This window comes from Halichoeres trimaculatus, unplaced genomic scaffold, assembly GCF_033239565.1.
Source record: "Halichoeres trimaculatus isolate MK-OKI-2021-1 unplaced genomic scaffold, fHalTri1.1 fHalTri1_scaffold_6, whole genome shotgun sequence".
Classification (NCBI taxonomy): domain Eukaryota; kingdom Metazoa; phylum Chordata; class Actinopteri; order Labriformes; family Labridae; genus Halichoeres; species Halichoeres trimaculatus.
Genome location: NW_027437184.1, coordinates 24,822,234 through 24,845,379, shown reverse-complemented (window position 1 = coordinate 24,845,379; position 23,146 = coordinate 24,822,234). Strand labels below are relative to the sequence as shown.

The following is a 23,146-nucleotide window of genomic DNA, read 5'->3' as shown; positions in this document are numbered from 1 at the left end:
GTTATGTGTGAGGACAACCATATAAAGAGAGAAGTGTACCGCCTCCTGTCATTTTGTGCCAGCTCAGAGCTTAACACGAGCATAAATGTGGAAACGTGGATTGTCCTCTGACAGAAACGGCCTGCTCATCAGCCTCTGGAAACAAGTGACTCAGATGACTAATTTTCCTGCCATCCACTTTCTGCAGCCTGTTTTTTTTTCTGATGAGAAAATGTATGCAGCAGAGGAAGAGATTATCTAAGTCAGGGAATTTTAAGAGTCAGTAATTGAGCAGCACATGCTCACATAACTGCCTGGTTTTTGCTCTGGTGTTGTCCACTCTGCTGTGTGGGTGTTTGGCTGTCAGTCAGGGGCCCTCTGATGGAAGAGCTGCGTAAAGCTGGGGCGCAGTGAGGGGAACGGAGAGCCTGCCATCAGTCTTGCACCGCCAGACAGCCATCTGCTCCCAAAAACACCAGCCCCCCCCTCCATTAATTTGTCCCTAAAAATGTTCACTGCATCAACCCTGCAGCTGGAGACGCATTGCACACCATGCTGCCCAAAGACTACACTACTTTATGGTCTCCTCTACGCTGTAAGTCATGGCCTGTCATGCTGGCCTGCATCTGAGGCCCATTTCCTGTTTTCAAAACAAAATGAATGAGTTCACCTGATATGCCAAAAAGAGCTGTATCCAAACAGCTATTATAAGGAAACAATGACCCACACAGTACCCTAGCCTGTCACGCACCTTCTTCAAAATGCTATTGTGTGTTGAAAAAACGCAAGCGTCAAACCCTTTGGTTGGTCAACACAGTGTTTCCTGCAACAAAAGCATTTCTGTAAACGTCATATGTTATTCATATCATTCGTCTACTCCAGTACTGCTCTGTTTCCCCCTTTGTAATATCTACTGCATGTTCATCACACAAATCTTGGACTGGGATCAAAAAAATTGACTAACACAGAAACCCTACGAAGATTTTCCGGCATATTGCACAGCCATGTGAATTCACTGACCCACAAGTATGTAAAACGTACAACATACTGAAAACTGAAAGTGACAAAAATGAAAGAAAAGTTGCGTAGGCTCATGGCTGGCTTCATAACTATGACAAGGTTCCGAACAACTTAAACAACTGCCAGACTTATTCTTCATAAAACATTTTGAATGATGGGATAACTTGGAGGATGAAGAAAAACAGATAATTGAACCGACTGATTGGCAGGTGGTTGGTGTGTAGTGACTTTGATTTGTACTCCTGGTTTCATTTTCCAAAAGCAGAGATACTTCACCGTACCATTAATACTGCATGTGTTTGGTGGTTTCAGTGAAGTGCGTCTCAGTTAACAGCCACAAGGAGGGAAAATTTTATTTCAGGGACAGTAATTTGGTCATTGTTTGGACAACTGTTAAAGAAATCATAACCTCAAACCAAGCTCCTGAAAACAAGCTGAGTTAGTTTCAGAAGCAGCTCCTCATGATGCTCTGAGAGTCTCAGATTCGATTAAAGATGACCCTGCTTTATTGGTGTAGCCTAGTATCTGAAGGAAGAGTGCTGTTTTACTCCAAACTATTCACTGAGTCAACGTGGACTGGCTGTGTGGGACTTTAGGACGTGTAGAAAACATGTCTCACCTTATGACAGACTCTGACTGACCCTGTGAGTGTGTTTGGGGATGTAGATTCCTTCACTGCAGGTGTCCAAAAAACCTCAAAACTACCTGCAGCCTAGCCACTATTAGCAAGAGCTTTAAGAACCTTTTCATCTTGGTTGGGTCGTCTTTTAACATTATCGTTAACTTGCTACAGAAATGTACTCAACAGTGGAAGTTTAGCATTTCTGACTTTTCTGGATTAGACTCTTGCTAAACCTGCATGTCTGCTGAACACAGAAGAAATGACAACATCAAGTAGTAGGGATGGGAATCGAAAACCAGTTCCTGTAAAGAATCGATGAGAAATGTTTCACTCCATCGATATTGATAGCCATTATGCTTAACGATTTCCTTATCGACTGTTTACAGTATGCAGAAGCTGCCGGACCTTACGACAAATAGTCTGCTACTGCTATCTTGGCTTAGCAGTTAGATAACAGTTTCCCAAGAAAACTATGATTCAGGAGTTTCCACTTGAAGTTTTATTGAAGAGCTGAACAAACAAAAAAATGTACATTACTCTCCTACACAAGATTCCTAATCAACACATTCAACATGTTATACGTCACCTTATTTACCAAAACGATTCAAACAAAATAGCGCTAGGTAGGTGCCAACTTATATGGGAAATTGCATTGATATGCTAGCGGTTAGCATAAATTGGTATAACTTCAGCTTCAGAATAGAATTTAAACTTTCATCAGAGACTTATCACAGTTACTCTTTGTAAACAATACTGAAAACTCAAAGTGACAAAAATGAAAGAAAAGTTTTGTGTAGGCTCATGGCTGGCTTCATAACTATGACAAGGTTCCGAACAACTTAAACAACTGCTTTAACCACTTCAAGACACTGGATGGCCTACTTGAGTCAATAACGTAAAACAAAACAGAACATCAACATCACATGACGTGCAATTATTTATTACTGCTATTCATTTACGTCTAGAGATATCCAAATCGAGTGACTAATTTCATATTTATTTCCTCATAAACTCAATATGTTGCTGATGCAGAAAGCCTGTAAAACTTACTTTGTGTAGAGAGAAAATTCACAAGGGAATTGATAAGGGAATCTATAAAGAATCCAATCGATATGCAGAATCGATGAGAGCTTTGGTATCAATAAAATCTCTTCAATACCCATCCCTATCGCTGTTCAGAGAGGAGCTGCTGCAAGATTCAGAAGACTCTGAACTGCTTTATTCAGCATTTGTTGTGGTTTGCATCTTCTGCTCTTGAAAAATGAAAGGATTAAGCTACAGAAAATTAAAGCCGACTAGCGCATGCAAAACACTCTTTTCTGAAGTCTAACTAATGAATCCTGTGGTTTCTTCAGGCTTTCTTTAGTATTTTTCAATCAGCATAATATCAGTACAATCCTAAAACTGGCAGCGTTACCAAATCAAACTTCCAGCTCAATATCAAGTTTGATCATTTAGGTAAGAGTTGCTGGAATCTTTATTTTTTTCCCAAAATGCCTGGACCCACATGTACTTTTTATTTTTTTACTGAATGTTTCACGGTTCAAAGACTCGTACCAGGCTAATTATATAGTTTATTATGCTGCAGGTTTGCCCAGGTGTTAAATCATCTGGAACACATTAGCCTGCTCTCTCCTCATGCCTGTGACTGTAAAGCTGTTATCTCCATTCTGCTGGTGGGGCGGGCGGCAGCGCGCTGAGGGAGGGCATCATCATCCCTCCTGTAGAGCTCATGCAGCCCTAACTAACTCCCCCTCTCCGGCTTCTTTTTGATATTTCTTTTCATCTGTGTGAGTTCTTAGTTCCACTCGTCACACTCCTGTGCGCCCGCCCGAGGTGTGAAGCTCCTAATGTGATTGCAAAGCTTAGCATGCACAAGCCTTAAATATTAATACACACCTAATCATGCGCATACATTCGCTTCTTTGCTCCTTGATCCTTTCTGTGACATTTGTTTATTCAGACGGTATAAGAAGCTAACTGCTTCAGAAATTTCTTATAGGTGGCTTTTCTGAAAGAGACTCATAACTTATTCACACTTAACAGCCGGCTTTTGAGGAAATACATGCCCAGTGGAAATATTGCACAATCCCACACTGATATGACTAGTTTTATGCATAATATTGTGGCAGTCATGCACTTGAATGCTCACTTTTAGCCTGGCCACGGCCTACAAAAACCGTTTAAAGGGGACATATCATGCTGATCCGTGATTTAATACTTACATATAAAATAATAAAGTTGAAAACAAGACCCTTCACCCCCTGAATTTTCAAAAAACGAGATATTGTATTTTTTCTGATATCCTAGAACGAGATTTGATGCCTCTGAAAATAGGTCATTGACATTTGGCTTCGAGATTTCGACCTTCATGACGACACGAGGATCCTTTCTTTTTATTGGAGTAATCTGATAAAGCAGCTCCTCCTCTGTGAAGTCAGTTAGTCACACAACCACCACCGAGGGATACACCCACCAAGAGCCGAGTATAAATAAAGCTTCCTACTAGCTCTGGCTAACTTGACTGAGTGCTAACATAGTGACAAACTGACGGTAGAGGTGATCTTTAGACTACACTTTCAGCATGATGGATAAAACAGACAGAGAAAAGTGAAGGAGCAGGATGGAGCCCTGTTATAGAAATAGTTTATTGGTGAAGTCTGCCTATATTTCCACGTATAAACTCTACATGTTACAGTACCGGTTTGACTCACCACACTGAAGCGTCCTGAGATGATCTGTGTCGAGGTGGATTTTCTTCCTCCTGAGCTGCAGAACCGTCCGGGTCTGACTCTGGGTCCAATACAAAAGGACGTATCCTACACTCTGCCATTTTATTAGTGCTATCAATGCCTTACGGTGAAGTTTTGGCAAACAGCAAACTCGCTCGGTCTGCTCCATTCAATGTGGGGATTTTGTAAATACTGCCATGCTGCAAAAACCGCCCCCTGGCTCTACCCCCTCCGCCCCTCTGATAGAACTGACCAATCAGAGCACAAAGGGCTGTGACGTTGCGAGGTTACTGGAAGTCATTCTGGAAACGGAGCGTTTCAACGAGATCTTCAGAATGGCCTAAAATGAGGATATTGAGAACGCTATTGTGGGGCAATGAAGGAACTAAATGACTTGTACTGAGGGCAGAAATGCTTTGCAGGCATCCTAGTCTGGCATAGTGAAAAGGAGAAACAAGCATGATATGTCCCCTTTAAGCAGAGTTTTCTATGTTTAGAGTTTATCGTAAGACATTCATTCTTGTTATCAAGTTGAGATAATTGTAATGGCTTTCTTATTCCGTAATGAGCTCGTCTCCTCATCCCTCCGCTCGGCTCTCTGCTGTGTTTATTTCTGAGCTGTCAGAGTGGCTGCCATCGCAATTCTGGGATCTGCCAATTGGAGCTATTAACAAGGGTCCAATAATGAAAAACTGTCAAATCACAACCCGAGCAGAACAAGCCTGCTCCTCTCATCATACAAGCTACAGTTTCCTCATTCTCCAAGCGTCACACTAATCTGTTCAGTTTGTACAGTTTGTCTGTGACGTCCTCGAGGAGCAGATTGAGGCGGCTCTCTTTTCAAAACACACGACAGCGCTCAGCATGTTCAGCGTGTTGACAGAGCAGCTTTCGTCAGACTCCATTAATGTGTTAGAAAGATAGATGACTGAGCACCAACCCGCTGAAGTGATTTCACATAAACACAGTTAATTGAACACAGTTTCAGCCAACCGCTCAATCGACTGCGCTCACACTGTTTGGTTTTGGAGGTGGATACTGGCATTAGGCGGCATCCAGTCCTCAGGTTCAGAGAAGAAAAGCACTGAGCTGTCAGGAAAAGTGAGTTATCAGTGACTTCTGTCTTTTTTTGTCCAATGGTTTTCAGTCTTAAATTAAAATAAGCCCTGATTATTCTTCAAAAACTTCATGAACCCTTTATTTAAACTCCTGTGAGGAGTTTTGAGCTGGTTATGAAACAGACAGAAATGGATACTGATGCCTTTAGATAGCCTCTTAAAGGAAATTAGACCATCAGCAGAAAGAGCTATTATTTTTACAAAGCCATTATTAATGTCTGAAACTGCTGTAGCACAGAACATGTCAGACATGATGATGATCGGCACGCTGCAGAGACAGTTAAGTGATACTTTTAATGAGAAAGAAAGCAGGATGAGATTTCTCTTTAAAGGTATTTTTCAGGCTTTACTCAAAGATAACTGAGCAGTGGACAGAGCGGTAAACAGAGTGAGAGTGGGAAGACACATGAGAGGAAGGGCTGCAGGTTTGATTCAAACCCCTGTTGTCCACCTGAGGGCTAGCCTCATGGGATCTTACTGCTGGGTCATAGCAGCACCCAAAAATGAGATTAAGGACGCGGTCAGACTGGCAAACCGTGCTGTGCTTGAGCACGACTCACTTCTCTGCTTTGGCATGTTTCAGAGAGGTGGGCTTCGGCACGGTTTACTTCATGCACAAGCACAAACACGCAGATGGCGCGTGTGAGCCATGACGTATGATCACTGCGAGCGCATCTCTCGACAATCATTTTAAATGAAGCGTGGTGATAGAGGGCTGTGTCGAGCCAAAACTACTTAACATAAGTCAAAAAGTCTCTAAAGTTGTAGCAGTGCTCTCTGTGTGTCATTGTGCTGACTCTGATGAGATCGTGCTTCATGTAAACAGATGCTTCACAGTGACATAGGCGGGCCGTGCGCGTGTGTGATACCCGCTAAAGTCTGGTTGACATAGGGGTAGTGTGACCGCTGGCCATACTCTCCAGCTGAGGAACAGCGCTGCGGGGGGGACAATCGTGCTTAAGCACGGCACGGTTTGGATGGCCAGTGTGACCGCACCCTTACACGTGCACAGGGGAAAAAAATGATGAAGTTAAAAGAAGCACCAATTTGTCCACAAGGGGCGCCAAACCTGACGGAAAACTACAAGTTCCTCACAGCAGCTTAACAGTAAATTACACATAAGTTTTCTACATTTATAATCCCACTTTTGTTAGCCTGAAGTATTGTTTCAGATTTATTGTAAGGTTCATACCAGTCCACATGTCTTGTGATTAAGGTTATCAATCTTAATGAAAATAAATTAATTAATTAACTGTAAAAAGGAGGTAATACTTTAGGTGGAAAAAATGTCGATGGGGCATTTGTAAAAAATAAAAAAATTAAATAAAAAAAATAAGGCAATAACGACAAACTTGAGCCAATTTCTTATTTCAAACAATCCAACTTAAAATCATTAAGTTAATGTCAGAAGTTTTTAACTTTGATGCAAGCTTGAAAAATATTGCTTCTTAGTATAGGAACCAGTATTAAAGGTTATTACAAAATGTAAGTTTGAAAAATTAATTTAACATTATTTTTTAAAAACTTGAAAATAAATCTAAAGTAAATCAATAAACCAGCCTTTATGATAAATGACAACCAGTTTGAAATTAAAAACAGTATTTCAAAACATCAAAGGAACAAGAAAAATGCTGAAAATTGTATAACTCTTCTAACCATGGGTATCAGCACATTTTAACTTTGTAGCGGGTTGAGAAGTCACTGGTTCTTGAACTGCTATTTACAGAAAGGTGGTTTAGACCTGGGTTTGTTTGTTTCTTTCTCTGTTTGTTTCATAACATCAGGGTCAGGGCCATCCAGAAACATATATCAGAGTTAGTCGAGGTTGATGCCACAGGCAGAGACATGAACTAATGAAAGAAAGGCTCTTGAACACAACTGTTCTTGTTTCGTGAGCTCTTCTATGGACTTTGCTATATTATGTGAAATATGGTGTCACTGGGACAGTAAAATAACAAGACATGACCACAAATCTCTGACCAGAGTATTCAACATTTCATTATCTTTCATTCTAAATGTGCTGTAGCTTTTCACCAAACTGTGATGAGATGGAATGATGTGTTTTTCTTTTTTCATGAAGTGAAAGTGGATGAAATGTGGGAAAATGTCACAATGGTTTGCATTTTGCAGTTAGAACATAGAAATAAGTGTCAAATGATCTCTGCTGAGATAACAGAGAGGATCATTAAAATTCATGTTGTTTATTTTATTTTTTTTCTGCAGATTTGACTTTCTTTTTATGTGCTGCCACTACATAATTTCACAGTAATTGCCCAAGATAACGGGATGTTTCTAGGATAACTACAGTCTCTAGAGAGCACAGTTTTAACTGTGTATTTTATTCTTTTTATTTTTGTGTATTATAGCAACATGAAGTGAAATTAAGGGAGGCCTCTTGGCTTCACTTTGATTGTTCTCCATCTCTCTGCGGTCCTCTCTGTCTGCTGAAGCCTTGACTGTGAGTGAGTGAATGAGTGAGAGTGAAAGGCCACTGGCCAGGCTGCAGTTAACAGTGTGAGAGGAAAGTGATCAGAGTGATAGTGACTTCCACCATGATAAAACTGGGTCAATGTAACCCCCACCCCCTCCACCACAGGCAAGGCTGAAAAGGAAAAAAAAGAGATGAGGATACCGTCGGCAGACTCTGGATTTAAGCATGGGGACACTGCAGCGTGGTTTGCTCTCACCATGGGTTGGTATCTGTGTTGTGTTGGGACTGAAGGCATCCCAACATTATCTTGACGTGTTCCTTCCCTGCCTGTGCTCTGTGCTTTACAGTGTCACGTTATAATCTGTCCCCCTGTATTTTCTCTTTATACCCTCTCTGTTACTGTCAGCCAGTGTCGTCCTCTGCAACCGGTTCTCCCAGTCCTCCTTTTAACCTTTTTGGTCCCCCCCAAGAGATCCTCCATAAATAGGGCTCAAAGGGCTGAAAGTCAAAACAAAGTATGCACCACACCAAACACTGAGTTTAAAGCTATATGTACAGATTGATGCTCAGAGCAATAACAAGCTCATTTAGTTCGGTGGTTGATTGTTGCATCTCCACCCTCCTGTTTTATTTATTTGAATCTGATCCAAATTACTCTTTCTCTTATGGTTCATGGTCATACAGACACAGTGTGTTGAACTTATTGTGATATCTGTTTCTCAGGTTAATGTAGCCAACAAGAGAAATAGAGGTCAATCATTTGAACTATGACTCTGGTGAAAAGTGTTTTTAAAAAAGTAATTGTTGTCACGGTTTTACTTTTTCACTTTGGTATAGAATATTTTGTTCTCTTTCTGTGAGGTAAGTCAGATTTACATCAGATTTTTTTGGGTTAAAGCAGAAATAGCTGAATTCTTAAATGTTGGATTGATCAAAAAAAATCTGCATAGTCTGTTATGCCAACAGTGAAGACTTGTCCTGCCTTGCTAGGCTAGCAGCTCTTCTGGCTGTTTTATGGTGTTAAAGGGATATGCTAAGCTACCACCATATGCTAACATACAAATAAAATACTGGCATGCTGGTTTCCACAGGGTTAAAGGCTTTTAAATGTGGCTATCTAAGTTTTCTGTGTTAGCATACTAACTAGGGATGTAGCTGAGCCATTAGTGGGGGCCTACTACCATAATACTACAACCCTACAATGCTCTACCACCCAGATGCAAACAAGCACAGATGGCCTCTCATGCAGGCCTGGTATGTTAGTATTTAGAAGTAGTATAAAGGCTATCTTGTATTGAAGTACTCAGCAGGCATGTGGACATTAACCGGCAAGAATGACAGAAGGCTGAAAATGCTAGCTTTGCTAACTTTAGCTACACTTGGCACACCATTTTTAAAAAGTTTTACAAGCATCTCTGTGTAATAGTAAACAATGAGGTATTGAGGTACCACATCCTGGGCTGGCTGCCCAACAGCACCCTTGATATAAATGTTAAATTAAAATATTGAAACGTTTACCTTGAAGTTAAGCCACAAAGCTAATAGGCATCAGTTTACACCAGTTTTTTTTATGATCAAGAGGAAAGAAATCTTTGAAACTAATGGTAGATATTAAACACTTAGAATACATTAAAGCGACAACATGAGAAATCTTTTGTAGTTTAATGGATAGCTTCTTATTCTCTTTGTGTTACTCAAACAAAACCTTTACCTAAACCTCTTTTGTGTTTTGAGCTAAATGCTAAAATCCTTCTTTCTGACCCTTATAGCCTCTTCTACAGCCGTGCTGCTTGTGTGGCAAAAAAGCAAATTAAAGCACTTTATCAGCCAAACACCTCCTGGGTGTATTTAACGTCTCTGATTGATTGTATTTAACAGTGTGTGTATGAGAGGGTGGATTTCTACTTTAACGACAACAATTTTTCATCCAAACGTTTGAGGGCAGCTGGATAATGGATGTACAGAATAAATGTAAAAAACATAAAGTCCTGTAGTCACTGTTCCAACCTATTATTAATAACATTACTCTCAAAGGCGATTTGAGGACACAGTGTAGAAACCTCTCTGTCTTTTATTCTCTGAGTGTATATTTATAAACTACAGTGTCTTAATCTCTTTTTGCTGTGTCATGGTGAGAAAGCTGTCTCTCCAGCTGAGTTATGCTGTTGTGTATGTGGTGACCTTCTGTTTATACCATGGCCTGGACAAATGCTCCTTTCTAATTGGCCCAAAGGATTCAGTTAATTTAATTTATTCAAGAGGCAGAGTGAACATGGCTGGGAGCAGACTGTGTTTCATTTCAGATAATCTCATGACTCTCTCGTATTTCACAGCGTTTCCAATGAAGAGTCCCAAGGAGCCGTCGTTTCTCTGTGAAGAGAAGCAGCGACTTATATAAGCTTGTAGTTTAAAAATACATTTATGGCAAAGCAGCTCGTTTTTCTGTCAGGCCTTTTCATCTCTACATCAAGAACAGTAAATTCAGTCATGTACGGCACCATATTTAGCTGTTTGTATCATAAGCTATGACTTAGCTGTAGTGTCCTGGGACTGAGTGTCTCAGTAAGATTGAGGACTCACCAGAGGTTTGAAGGTTGATGCAGCTCATTTGCTGCAGCTTTTCTGACTGAGCTTTTAAGAAGCCTCGCTGTCGTCAGGATTAGTTTGGATTAGTTGCCTCAAGAGCAAAACAGGTAAACACCCTTATACCTGAGATCAGATTGAGTCGATTTTAATTTTTTTCCCCCAGTTTTTAAACTGAATCCACAGTGAGATTAGAAGGAAAATGGTTCAATTTCAACTCTGCTTCATATTACAGAGCATTTCATGGCCATCAGCCGGTCCTGGCATAAACAGATAACTGATGATTTTCGATGTGCATGTTTAAATGGATTCAATCGATGTTAACTGCTACAGTCTCATCCATTCCCATCAAACATGCACCTCTCTGGATTTCCTCTTTATTGCTCCTTTCATTTGCAGCAGATGTGAAAGGAGACGTGTGCAATAACAGCAATGTTGTTGATGTGTTTGTTCCTGATATGTTTTGGTATAAAAGACACCCACCCCAACCGGTGATGACTTACAAAAATATGCAAAACATAAAAACCTGCTGATGTATCTGTTGTAAAACTGTCATGTTGTCTTTCTGGTGAACGTTTGGGGGTTTTACTTTACACTTCATAAATAATGTATACTGTTCATTTGTAAATATAATGGCACAAGATTGTTACATCCTCTTTATGGAGAAAACAACTGTTTTCAATTACGCTCTGAACCATCTAAATATTTCATGGCTCTGAGGCAGTGTTCATTATGCATCAGCGTGTTTTCTTCAAGATTTAACGGATGAAATGTAAAGTTTGCCCCATATTTTTAGTGTTTGTGTAATTACAGTAATTTCCTGACTCCGCCTCTCTTTCTGTCTCTTTCTCTCCCTCTTCGTTGGGCAGCTTTGCATAAACCCAGATGCCTCCCCTCCCTCTCGATGAGCGCATAGTGGTCATCCAGCGCCCTAAAAACTTAGCCCTGTGTGAGGCTTCCCCACAGAGCATCCCGCAGCACTCCTCTCACATTTCAGCCTCCACCAATGGACACGTGGCCCACCCTCCTCACCTCCACCCCTCGCAGCCCCATTTCTACTCACCCGCCTGTAAATCTCTGACTCTGGAATGCAAGCGCAGATCCACTCGCGCGCTGAAATTCAAGGGCGACCAGCCTGCAGTCCCAGCGGGTGTCAGACACAACCCTAGCCACTGCCACAGCAATGGCACAGTAACTCTCGGCCCACGGCTGCCCTCCCACACACATACTATTGATATCAGAGTAACGGTAGACAAAGGCGGACGGGGAGGATTCAGCAACTCGTTGGGGCGAGGAGGAGCCGTCAAAGGCGGCAGAGGGAAATGTGTCACCTCGCAGTGGGATCCAGGGCAGTGTGAGAAAACTGCTGGTAAACCAGGTGGAGCTGAACACAAGTCACAGAGAGGTCGCCATAGTCTGTTGTCATCTTCCCCCGGAGGCATCCTACAGTTTGTTCCAGCTCAGGCCCAGCACCACAGATTCAGGAGTGAAAAGGAAAAAGAAAACACAAGTTCTCTGAGCAGGGGCGAGCAGGAGTTTCACTCTCAAAGTCACAAGAAGAGCTCCAAACTGGGAACTGTCCATCAAAGCCATAACACTCACAGTCTGCCCTATCACCACAACTCCGTCCCCGTCCCCCATGCTGCCATCCTAAACTCCAGCTACCCCTCATCCCCTCCCTCCCAACCCCCCCATGTCCCCGTTTCATTTCAGCAGCTCGGTCCGCCCCACCTGTCGCACCGACGGGATCACCGCCCTCACATCCTTCATGGTCTACCCCTGTCCCCATGCTCCTCCCATGCCGGAGGCTTCCCCAGCCCTGACCACACCTGCACTATCGACTGCACCCATCCTTTCGGCTGTGGCTGCTGGAAGCTGGTAAGATGCAGAGGGTATAAGGGGCACTCAGCGAGCTGCCAAGCAGGAGGAGGAAGCTCTTCCACCTCATTCTCCTGTGGTCACAATGTCGGAGCAGTGAAAAGAGGAGGCAAAGTGATGGGCCTGAAAAATCTAGGGGGGTGTCTCTCCAACGCCTCCACCTCCAACACGTCCTCTTCCAACAGCACTGTGTCTGACTGCCGAGCAGGTCTCTTCAAACCTCTCCGCTGTGCCTCCTGCTCAGGGGAGGCAGGGAACTTTGAAAGTCCTGCTATTCTTCGCAAAAAACTGGTAGGGGGATGCCTGCCTTGTACCCCACTGTCCTCCTCAGCCCCTCTGCGGGCCATACAGAGCTGTGTCACAGGCTGCAACCCCAAAGCCTCTCAGACAGGCAGCTCCACCTGCAGCTACTGCAGCAGTGACCCAATAGTAGTGACGTTCAACCCCCGCCGAGGCAAACCCCCAGGGAGGAGCATCGGGGGAGCTCGCCCAATGGGCATGTTCCAGGCTGATGATGATGACTATAGCGTGCGTACTATCTGGCCCGAAGAGCTGGCCAAGAAGATGACCCACTCCAAAGCCCAAAAGAATCACTGTGCCGGGATGGGACTGGGAGTCGGAAAAACCTGCGCAAGCCAGGCACAAAATGGTAGCAACGGGACAGGCCTGGTCATGCTGGACTGTCAAAACCTCCAGGAGTATCCACCGTCTCAGCTCATAGACCACGCCGGCAGACGGTGCCTTCAGCAAGGAAAGATGGCTGCTCTTGATTTCATGGGCCGCAGGACTGGATCTGGGTACGATGATGGGCGTAACTCACTAAAGAGGCTCCTGAATAAAACCGAAGATGGAGGGATGGGAGATAGTCACGAGCAAGACGGAGATGCAGCATATCCACATTCCCCCTCTCCCCGCTCTGTCTCCCCTCCTTCACCTGTGTCCTTCTCGCCTCCACCATCCGCCCCCAGCACACTCATCAAACCCAAACCTTGGCAAAGAGACAGGGAGGGGGGGCACTCTCTCCCATCGGCTCAGTCCCTTCACCTGGCCCTCAACTCCCTGAACAGAGAGCAAGATGAAGAGAACAGCAGAAGTAAGAATGTCTTACAATCAATCATGGCCAAGGGCAGTCTCTGTAGTCAGGGCTCGGCGGTGTGCTCTCATGATTTTTTACTTAAGTTAAACAGTCATGCTGCAGTTCTGACAAATACCTTTTCCTTAAACTCACAGTTATTCCATTTCTGTTATAAATAATCAAAATGCTGTAAATTAATTGATTTGAGACTTTGGTTTAGAGCAGTGTTTCTCAAATATTTTCAGACCAATTATCCCCCCAGAAAAATCTTGCGGACCACCCTGAGCTAAATAGTCCCAGAACAACACCCCAGAGGAAAAAAAATGGATGTACTATAGACAAATATCATACATGTTACAGCTTGCTAGGGCTGCAACTAACAATTATTTTGAAAATAGATTAATACACTAATTATTTTTATGATTAAAAATATACTTTTTTTTTCTTCAATTCCCTTTATTCAGAACAAGTGTTTTTTCACAATTACACTGACTGGAGTAAAAAAAATGCACTAAGTCCCTCATGGTTGGGTGTTTTTATATTTTTTTAGAATGAGGAAAAAATGGGCGTGAAAATCTGAGTAAAACTACATTACTGATATATTATTTGATAATACTTAAAATTTCCAGTATTTAAATACTCAAGTACACAGGTTACATTTAATTACTCATACTGTGTCTAAATGCATAATTCTGCCTCGCTACTCACATATATCCAATGTCAGTGCACTGGGATTGAATTGTAATGCCAACGCTTTTATGAATCAATTTTGTGTAGATTTTATCAATTTGTGTAGCAGCCGAACAACTCGCACCCCCACCCCCTCTTTTTTCTTGAATGTTTCTTTAAACAAACACAATTTCCTGTCGGTTGTTGCGGACCACTGGGGGGCGCTGGCAGACCACAAGTGGTCCACAGACCACAATTTGAGAAACACTGGTTTAGACTTTCACCAAGGGCAGGGTCAAAATTAGTTTTCTTGTACTTTCATGTTTTTCACACTTCAGAAAATCATGTTTTCTCTCTATCTCCTCAGTGCACCTGACTCTGCCGCTTTCCTCGTCATTGCCCGCCTCTCTGTCAGACGAGAGTTTGATGACTCCCGATGCAGAGAACGCCGTGATCAGTGCCATCCTGCCCTTCCTGTTTCTGGGGAACGAAAGAGACGCCCAGGACCTGGACCTGCTGATGCGCCTCAACATCGGCTATGTGGTCAACGTGACGACACACCTGCCCCTCTATCACATCAACTCTGGGCTGCGCTACAAAAGGTTGCCCGCCACCGATAACAGCAAGCAAAACCTTCGACAGTACTTTGAGGAGGTTTTTGAGTTCATTGGTGAGACTCACTCTCTGATTTATATTCCCTGCCCTACAATGTGCCTAAACTAACAGCCAAAGCCTGAGGTGGAGAGACCACGCCTCCCCTCTCTTACATGTGCATGTATGAAAAGCCAAGGAGGGCAGAGCAGCAGCAAAGATCCAGGTTTACAGAACAGAGCAGGCATCAGTGATGACACATATGACACTGATACAATCAGACACAGCATGTAAGGAGGAGCTGGGGTGGAGATGGTGTGCAAAGCAGTTTGTATGAGAAGCAGGAGCTGGTGTTAAGAGTCGCTCATGTTTGGTCAGCAGGGCAGGAAGAGCTTAACGGTACATTATTGTTGAAGTATGTCCCCACAGTTATTTTCTATCATTATTTTCACATTCTGAGAGGAAATTCAACAAAAACACAAACAAAAGATGAGGTTTAGTGGAAACTTTGCTTGATGAACCTAGAATTTATAGATCCCATCCATTCGTATATCATACTAAATGAGGTTACAACAACTTTCCACTGTCAATAAATCCTGCATACACAGTTAATCAGCAATTAGCAATTGCAATCAGGGCTTGACATTAACATTTTTGCTCACCAGCCTCTGTGGCTAGTGTTTTTCCAGATTTACAAGTCACTAAGCATTTTCACCAGCCACAATTTTGTTGTTGGGTAATTATGTTTAATATGATGAAAGCAGACAAAAACATGCTAAAGTTTACTTGAACTAGATGTACAACCTTTTTAAATGTGAATGACCTCTGTTTACACTTAAATCAAAACTACATAAATGTTTGACCCCATGATCAGGTATTAAGTTCTAAAACGGTTGTGCTCCTTTAATATGAAAATATGCAGACAATTAAGACAAAGTAATTAAAGGAGACGTTTATTGTTGTATTGAATGAAATTTGTTATGCTTGAAGGTTAGTTGAAAAGATAAAAACTAAACTGAAAAACTAGCAAGAAAAAATGTCTGCTTAGATATTTATTTACAACAGTAATTTTTCAGTAATTAAGTAAGTACCATACTTTCTGGACTTTGTCATTTAGTAGTATAATTATATATATATTTTTAAGTTGTATCAATCAAAAGTTAAAAAAAATGTGTCATGAAGACAAAAACAGCAGATATAAGTTACACTGGACCAGAAGTTTTATATATTTAGAATGATTTGGTTTGTTTACAGTATTTCTAGAGTGAACTTTTTACATATGATATATAATATAACTTTGATAAATGTTTGTACATTAGGAGGTTTAAATATTGGTCCTACAGCTCCTTGTATCTGTGACCTGTTTCTCTTCTCTACGTGTGCTTCTCCACGCCCACCTCCCCTCCCCTGCTCTAGGTGAGTGTTGCTGGTGAGATCGGTGCAGTGTGCGTTTAAATGAGCTGCGTCCTCACTTTTAAAAAGTTACAGGAGTTTTGACGCTAGTTTGTGACTCAAACCCTGGAATCTGTTTACAATAGAGAGGAAGGAAGACGTGAGTGAAGTTTTAATCACGTTATCAGGCGCTAAACACCGGGAGCTGTCAGGCTGTCCAAGACAGAGGCTCGAGACGAGCGCGTCCAATGAGCAAACACTGTGTGCAGGCAGTGCTCATGGGAGTTGTAGTGCCATAGTCTCATATTGCAATGGGTTCAGTATTTTAGATGCCGTTTCAGAAAACTACAATTAAATGATTCAACCCGCCAAAGTGGCTGGTAGGAGTTACAGTGCTACCCACCACAGCTGGAATTCACCCGCATTTGGCAGGTTGGCAGGTGTTAATATAAACCCCTGATTGCAATGTTTCTAAAGGACATTATAAATATAAACATATAGAAATATAAACATTATAAACATTATAACATTATAAATTATAAACATTATAAATTAATTTTCAGAGAATCAATTACAATTTTATCGCATTTTGATTAGCATGAGTTAGTTTATTTTGAAATGTGTCCATTACTCAAGGTCAAACCATACCATCAAATTTATTTTAAATTTATTCAAATTTATACCTCCACGGCACTTCTAGACGTGGTCACACTGGCAAACTGTGCTGTGTTTAAGCACGATTCACTTCTCTGCTTTGGCACGCTTCATGCATTAACACGAGCACGCATGTGATCCATGACGTATGATTGCCGCAAGCACATCTCTCAACAATCATTTTAAACAAAGCAGGGGTTTTAGAGGGCTGTGTCGGCAAAAACAACTCACCATAAGTCCAAAAGTCTCTGAAGTTGTAGCAGTGCTCTCTGTGTCTCATTGTGCTGACTCTGATGAGAGTAAACATGTAAACAGATGCTTCACGATGACATAGGCGGGCCGTGCGCGTGTGTGATACCCACTGAAGTCTGGTTCATATTGAGGTAGTGTGACCGCCGGCCGTACTCTCCAGCGGAGGAACAGCGCTGCGGGGGGCAATTGTGCTTAAGCACGGCACGGTTTGGGTGGCCAGTGTGACCGCACCCCTAGACTCCAGTTGTAGAAATGTGGTCTCAGTGAAAATGCTGTAGTCTAGCAAAGTAGTGATTGATGATGATCAATGTGCTTCTCAACTCAGACTCAATGTGTTCTCACATGTGATTCATTATTTTTGCATTCAATCATTTTGTTTCAACTGGCACAATTTTTTGTTATTTCAATTGTTACAAAAAAAATTAACTCAAGTTGATATCAACAAACTCCTGTAATTTTTCCAATATTCCTGAGCTAAAATTCCCATGGTAATTATCTGGAAACTGCCCTAGTTAGTAGATGTAATGAAATTTGTGACAAAAGCAGCTTTCAAACATTTGCAGTATCATCTTTAAAGAGTCTACTGTGAACAATAAGAACCAGGCAGCTATGGCAGCTATGGCAGGGAGGAACTTATTTTTAACAGGCACAAACTTTGAGCCGGACTCATAGGTGTACAGCAATTTTTGTGTTGTGACAGTTTTATTTTGGGCCAAAATACCCTAGACACTTGTCTGTTTTGGACTCTTGCCTGCCAAAAACTAGTTTTTCCTTGGTGATTTCAACCCCCCTACCTTGTAAAATATACATCAGTCATGAATGTTAATGATTGTAAAAATGATTCTCATTTTCACAGATGCTTACAGCAAGCTAGAATGAAATATAAAGCCAGTTTTCCCTCTTGAACTGACTGAAAAAATAAAGCTAAACTTTTTTATTGCTCTCATCCACAGAGGAGGCATATCAGAGTGGACAGGGAGTGTTGGTGCACTGCCAGGCAGGCGTGTCCCGTTCTGCAACCATCGTTATTGCCTACCTTATGAAGCACACCCTCATGACAATGACAGATGCCTACAAATACGTGCGGAGCCGGCGTCCCGTGGTGTCCCCCAATCTAAACTTCATGGGTCAGCTTTTGGAATTCGAGAGGGACCTCAACTCTGGGGTGACTCCTCGCATCCTGATGCCCAAACTGAACGGTGTGGAGACACAGGTGTGAGAAGAGGTCAGCCGACAGGAGCATGCAGGTTTTTACAGCTGATACAAATGAAGAATAAAGTGAAATTAAAGAGTGTGGCACATTTTAGATGACAGACATGATGAGAAAAAATACATCTGGGAGACAGTCTGGCAATTAGTGCACTTTTAATACTGTGAAATATGAGACAAAGAACTGGATGCATCATTGTTTAAGCAGTAGCTCTTAGACAACATGATCTACATCCAGTATACTGTTTATAAGATAATGTGCCAATATTTTGTATAGACCTAACATGACTCTCAGATATCTCATCTCTTTTTTTTTTTTCTATTGCTTCATCCTTTTCGTTCCTGTTGTTTACAATCGCAGCCGCTCACAGAAATACATCAATGCATGCAGCACAGGGACACAAACATGCAAAGGGATCTCTGTTTGTGTCCTCCTTCATCCACAACAACACTCTCATGGCCCTGCCATTAAGTAGCAGCACACATGTTATTACAGTGCACTTTAAATCTCATGCATTTGTTTAATTTTTTTTCTGTTTCTGTCAAACAGATGTGAAGGATTTGACACACTGGCCTCAATTATTGTTTCCATTACGTTTATTATGTCTGCTTCTTTTCCTGTTTTGAACTGTGCAATGGAGAAGCATGGACCTAGTCTGTAGCATTGAGTAGCATTAACCTGAATGAGACACAAGTGACAAGCACCTCATGGAAATGTGTGAGAATCCTTTTATTTCAGTGAAGCAGCTCTTAAAGTAAGGACAGAAAAAAAGACTTGGTGTGGGATTTCTGTGGCGCAGTCATGAACACAAAGTTAAAATGGGTATTAAAGCAAAACCACATTTCTTCACAGTTTTTTGACCAGAGGACTGTGTTAGATCTTGTTATATGCTTTAAAAATAAGACACCTCCTCCAACTTTGCGTCAGTTAATTTGTTACAAAAGAAATGCCATCATTTTTATTGTAATTTTTAGACAATGTTTTTGATCCATCAGCCCTTTTTGATGCACAGACACAAACTTCAGATATTTAAAAAGCACATGCAATTTCAAATCAAGTACATATAACAGTCAAATTAAAGAGGCAACATTTGACATTCCTTGGTCAATTTTTTTTCTGTTGTAGTTTTTATTTTTGATTGTTTTTACATCCCGTGAAAGACTGCAGAATATATTCCCCACTTAATTAGAAAAAAATGACAACAACCAAGTAACTATTTAACAGTTTTATACCTTAAATCATAATTAACAAATGAGTAGTTACTTTTTTTTAGGTAGGGTTGCATTAGGTACTTGTAATTAGCAGAAACATTACTCAGGGGATCCCTGTCAGCTCGGCTTGTTTGCAGAGGTCGAACAGGAGCTATTCAGACATGGTCAGCTCAACCATGGATTTTAGCTCATTAGATAATAAAGTCTGACCCTAACACTAATGTGGGTGCTTGCTCCTTTCAGGTATTTTTGAGTTCTCCTTTGCTTCTTTGATTTCACCTTTCTTTGATGTAACTGCTGGTCAGTGATGCAGACTGCAGTCATACATGTGAGCTGCTGGTGTTTTCACCAATTCTTCGACAGCAGTAGCTTTCTTGGTTTGTGGGTTTGTGGGCATGGATTCACTCTTTACATGCCTGCAACACCAGGTTACATGGAGCACCTTTTGACAACAAAGTAAAGCTCTTAAATCTTTTCAAATATAGTGTACAGTTACACTGGCATTCATGTTTCAGAAATGAGCTGAATTACATGGTAATGTTGACTCTATTTAAAGAAGCTAGTAGCCTAGCTTCTGTTTCATGATTTACAAACAAGGGAGCCGAGCTGTCTGACATCTCCTGTAGGTAATACACTCACTATGACAATTACCTCATGCAACACTAATTCAAAATTAGATTATCCCTTTATGCCATGATTAATCTAAAAACTAAATCTAAATTATTTTCACATGTTCTGTAGAGGTCAGAGAGCCCCGCACTGTCCCTTTGCCTTATTGTCTTTGCTGGACCTTGGCCCTCATGGCTGTGCATCAATTTCCATAAGAAGGCTCTTGATGGAGCAGAGAAGCTGTTGTGATTCACTATTAAAACTAGTCACTACACACACAGGAAAAAAAAAAAAAAGACACAAAATTGGACTTCTCTGAATCCTCCTACTGCTCTGAAGGCTCATAATGCAGAATGCACTCTGTATTCCACACCAAGTCAATCTATTAAGAATATGTGATAGAAATGGCACGTATATAAAACAAAAGGACGCACAGGACTTTCAAAGCTTGCTCCTTTCTCACATAATATTAGTAAATTCACTTTGTGGGCAGAATGAGTGATTCATGGATTTTGTAATTTGTCAGAGAGAACTATTTTGCACATTTTGTAAAATGATTTCATGAACATTTTGGTAAGATGCTTAATACATCAGTTTGTTTACAACTCAAGCATTTGCATAAAAATGAAGATTAATTTGGCTCGTGTCAATCGTGAAATGGTTTCATTTTTGTAAAGCAAGATTGATTCCTATATGCAAGCGTGTTGAAGTGGGGAACGTCTTTTGCTTGTGTTATTTTTATGAGTTGAATAAAGGGATGTGCAGGGATTCAGCACACAGCTTTAGTGATTAAGGATCATTTAGGAACACATTAAAGGGATATTTCAATTGTTTTTGTTTTTTGAGTGGGGTTGTATGAGTTACATTTTACCAGTTATTGCATTAGAAACAACAGATACCGGTCCGCTAGGCCTCTACATTTCTCTGTTAACAGGCCAATACTGCTCATTGATAAGCTCATCAGGTCATGATGTTTGTGCACCTGATATGTTGCAAATTCTGACAGTCTTTCAAAGTGTTAAGCACCAGATGCCAGAGTTTACTTCGCAGACTCAGTAATGTTTGTAATTTCAGCTCAGCCTACCCATTTAGCAACTAAACAGAGTATTTTGATAATGCAAACATATCGTGTGGACCATGGGTTGTGTCACTGTGTAGTTTAAAGAATTTAAAGAACACATCCCAAGACAAACTTCCCCTCAGTTTTCTTGTTTCCACATTCATCTCCTGAATATTGGAGTAAGTGGATGACAAACTGTAGTGGACTCTGGTTTGCAAGCGTCACACAAAGCAGCCAGATGTGTCGTGTAACCAATTTTTCACTGGTGACAGCATTTTGTCACAAGTGCTCAGAAGTTACTTGAAAAAGTCTCACTTCTAGATATATGCCTGATAGCAATCCACAACTTAAAATGAGATTATCAGCACCAATATAGGTTATTTTTAGGGCTGGGCAACGATTAAAACTTTTAATTGTAATTAATTGCATGATTTCCCTGATTAGTCATAATTAATCGCATTGTGAAAGTGCCATAACATCTGTCATGCAAACACTAAATCAGTACTTGTTATACAGTAATAGTTAAATCACATATTTAGTGCAAATCAAATTTACAAAATGTAAATACAATATCAAAGCTTATTGCCACTGTCAGGACATTAAAGTGATACTCTGGGATGGAACATTTGGGTCCTATCACAAGGTTTAGGGCAGAAATTACCCCTACAGCAGTGATTTTGTGCAGCAGAAGCCCAGGGCGCTCGCACCAAACACCCCCTCCCTGCTCCTCTGCCGGTTTCCTCTGCACTCAGACGGGGCCATTTTTTACTTGACCAAAAACACAAATAAACGGACTCCCACCGAAAAAATCTGACATCGGTCTGCATTCATGCTTTATTTAGAGAATTTTCAGCACGTCACTTTCACACAAAAACACCGCTAAATAAGGCTCTAGTTCTCATCGTGTCTCTTCGTCCTGACAGACTACCTGCGTTTGTTTATATCTGGCATGCCGTGCGCGCAGACTGTTGCCCCTCTTGTTTTGTTTCACGCTTGTTTTGGTTACTCATCATGTTTTTCCGCCAATTTCACTTCCGGTTACACCGCGGTCAGCAACAGACATTTACAAAATAAAAGCATGTGAGCAACATGCACTAATGTGCGATAAAATATTCAACGACGTTAATAGATTGACGGGTTAACGCAAAAATAACGCGTTAACTTTCCCAGCACTAGTTATTTCTAAATGGCATTTCTCAGCTTCTCGGTCAGGCCGGACAGGATTGATTTACATCACTCCCTCTGACAACACCATGCCGGGCAACAAATTTTAGCAGTGAGAAGGGAGATCTGAGTTTTTCTCTGCTGTGAGCAATTTCTTGGATTAATGTTATAGTAACAGTGGACACTGAAGCTGAACTATTAAAAAGAAAACAGACAGAAAAGCAGAAGAAAGCTAAACAGGAAAATGATAGAGTACGAGCTAAAACACAGGTGATCCTATTTGTGATAATGTTCGTTCCAACCCACAGTCAGCAGTTATTCTGCAGTGGTCTGTTCAAACTTGAGAGTCTATCAATAAAATGAAGAGTGAGGTTACGTTAGCTCTGATTGGTGAGGTTGTAAGCACTGGTAGGACACAACGAGGATTCATTATGTTCGCTAGGTTATGGACATGTCTTAGACCACTGGGCTGTGAGTAGCGCTAATCATAGTTGGCTACTTGACTACAAAACTAAGTTTACAAAGTTTGCTTGTTGACACGTTTCAAACAACAGCGCTGCATAAGTGTGAATAAATATATTACCTTATCGCAGTTAAAGTTGTCTTGAACCAAGTAAAGAAGTGTTAAAAAGAAGATCAACCCTCCATTCATTTGCTTCCAAAAAAACGGGTCATGTTCTTACGCCAGATAGCGCAAGTGCTCATGGGAAATGGAGTCTTTATCCCAGAAATACTCTAAATTTTCCAGATAGTCCAAACAGCTCCTTAAAAGTTTCCTTTCTATCAAAGTTTCTCTGCTCTTTCCTTTGGTGTAGTGACCATGTGTATCCTCTAAAAACAGCATGTCATCAGCACTGTTAGAAACACTTAAAAAGTTTGGTTGTATTTTTTTGTCC

General features: G+C 41.3%; 1 protein-coding gene across 1 annotated transcript in view; it reads left to right on the top strand.

Annotated features, from left to right (window-relative positions):
* The window catches only part of LOC141791820 (uncharacterized), a 50,155-nt gene that overhangs the window by 10,370 nt on the left and 16,639 nt on the right, over nucleotides 1-23,146 (top strand). The window contains exons 2-4 of the mRNA XM_074672476.1: nucleotides 11,355-13,456; nucleotides 14,475-14,777; nucleotides 17,950-18,211. Of these exons, the coding sequence (XP_074528577.1) occupies nucleotides 11,371-13,456; nucleotides 14,475-14,777; nucleotides 17,950-18,211 (2,651 nt within the window). The 5' untranslated portion in view covers nucleotides 11,355-11,370. The remainder of the gene's footprint in view (nucleotides 1-11,354; nucleotides 13,457-14,474; nucleotides 14,778-17,949; nucleotides 18,212-23,146) is intronic.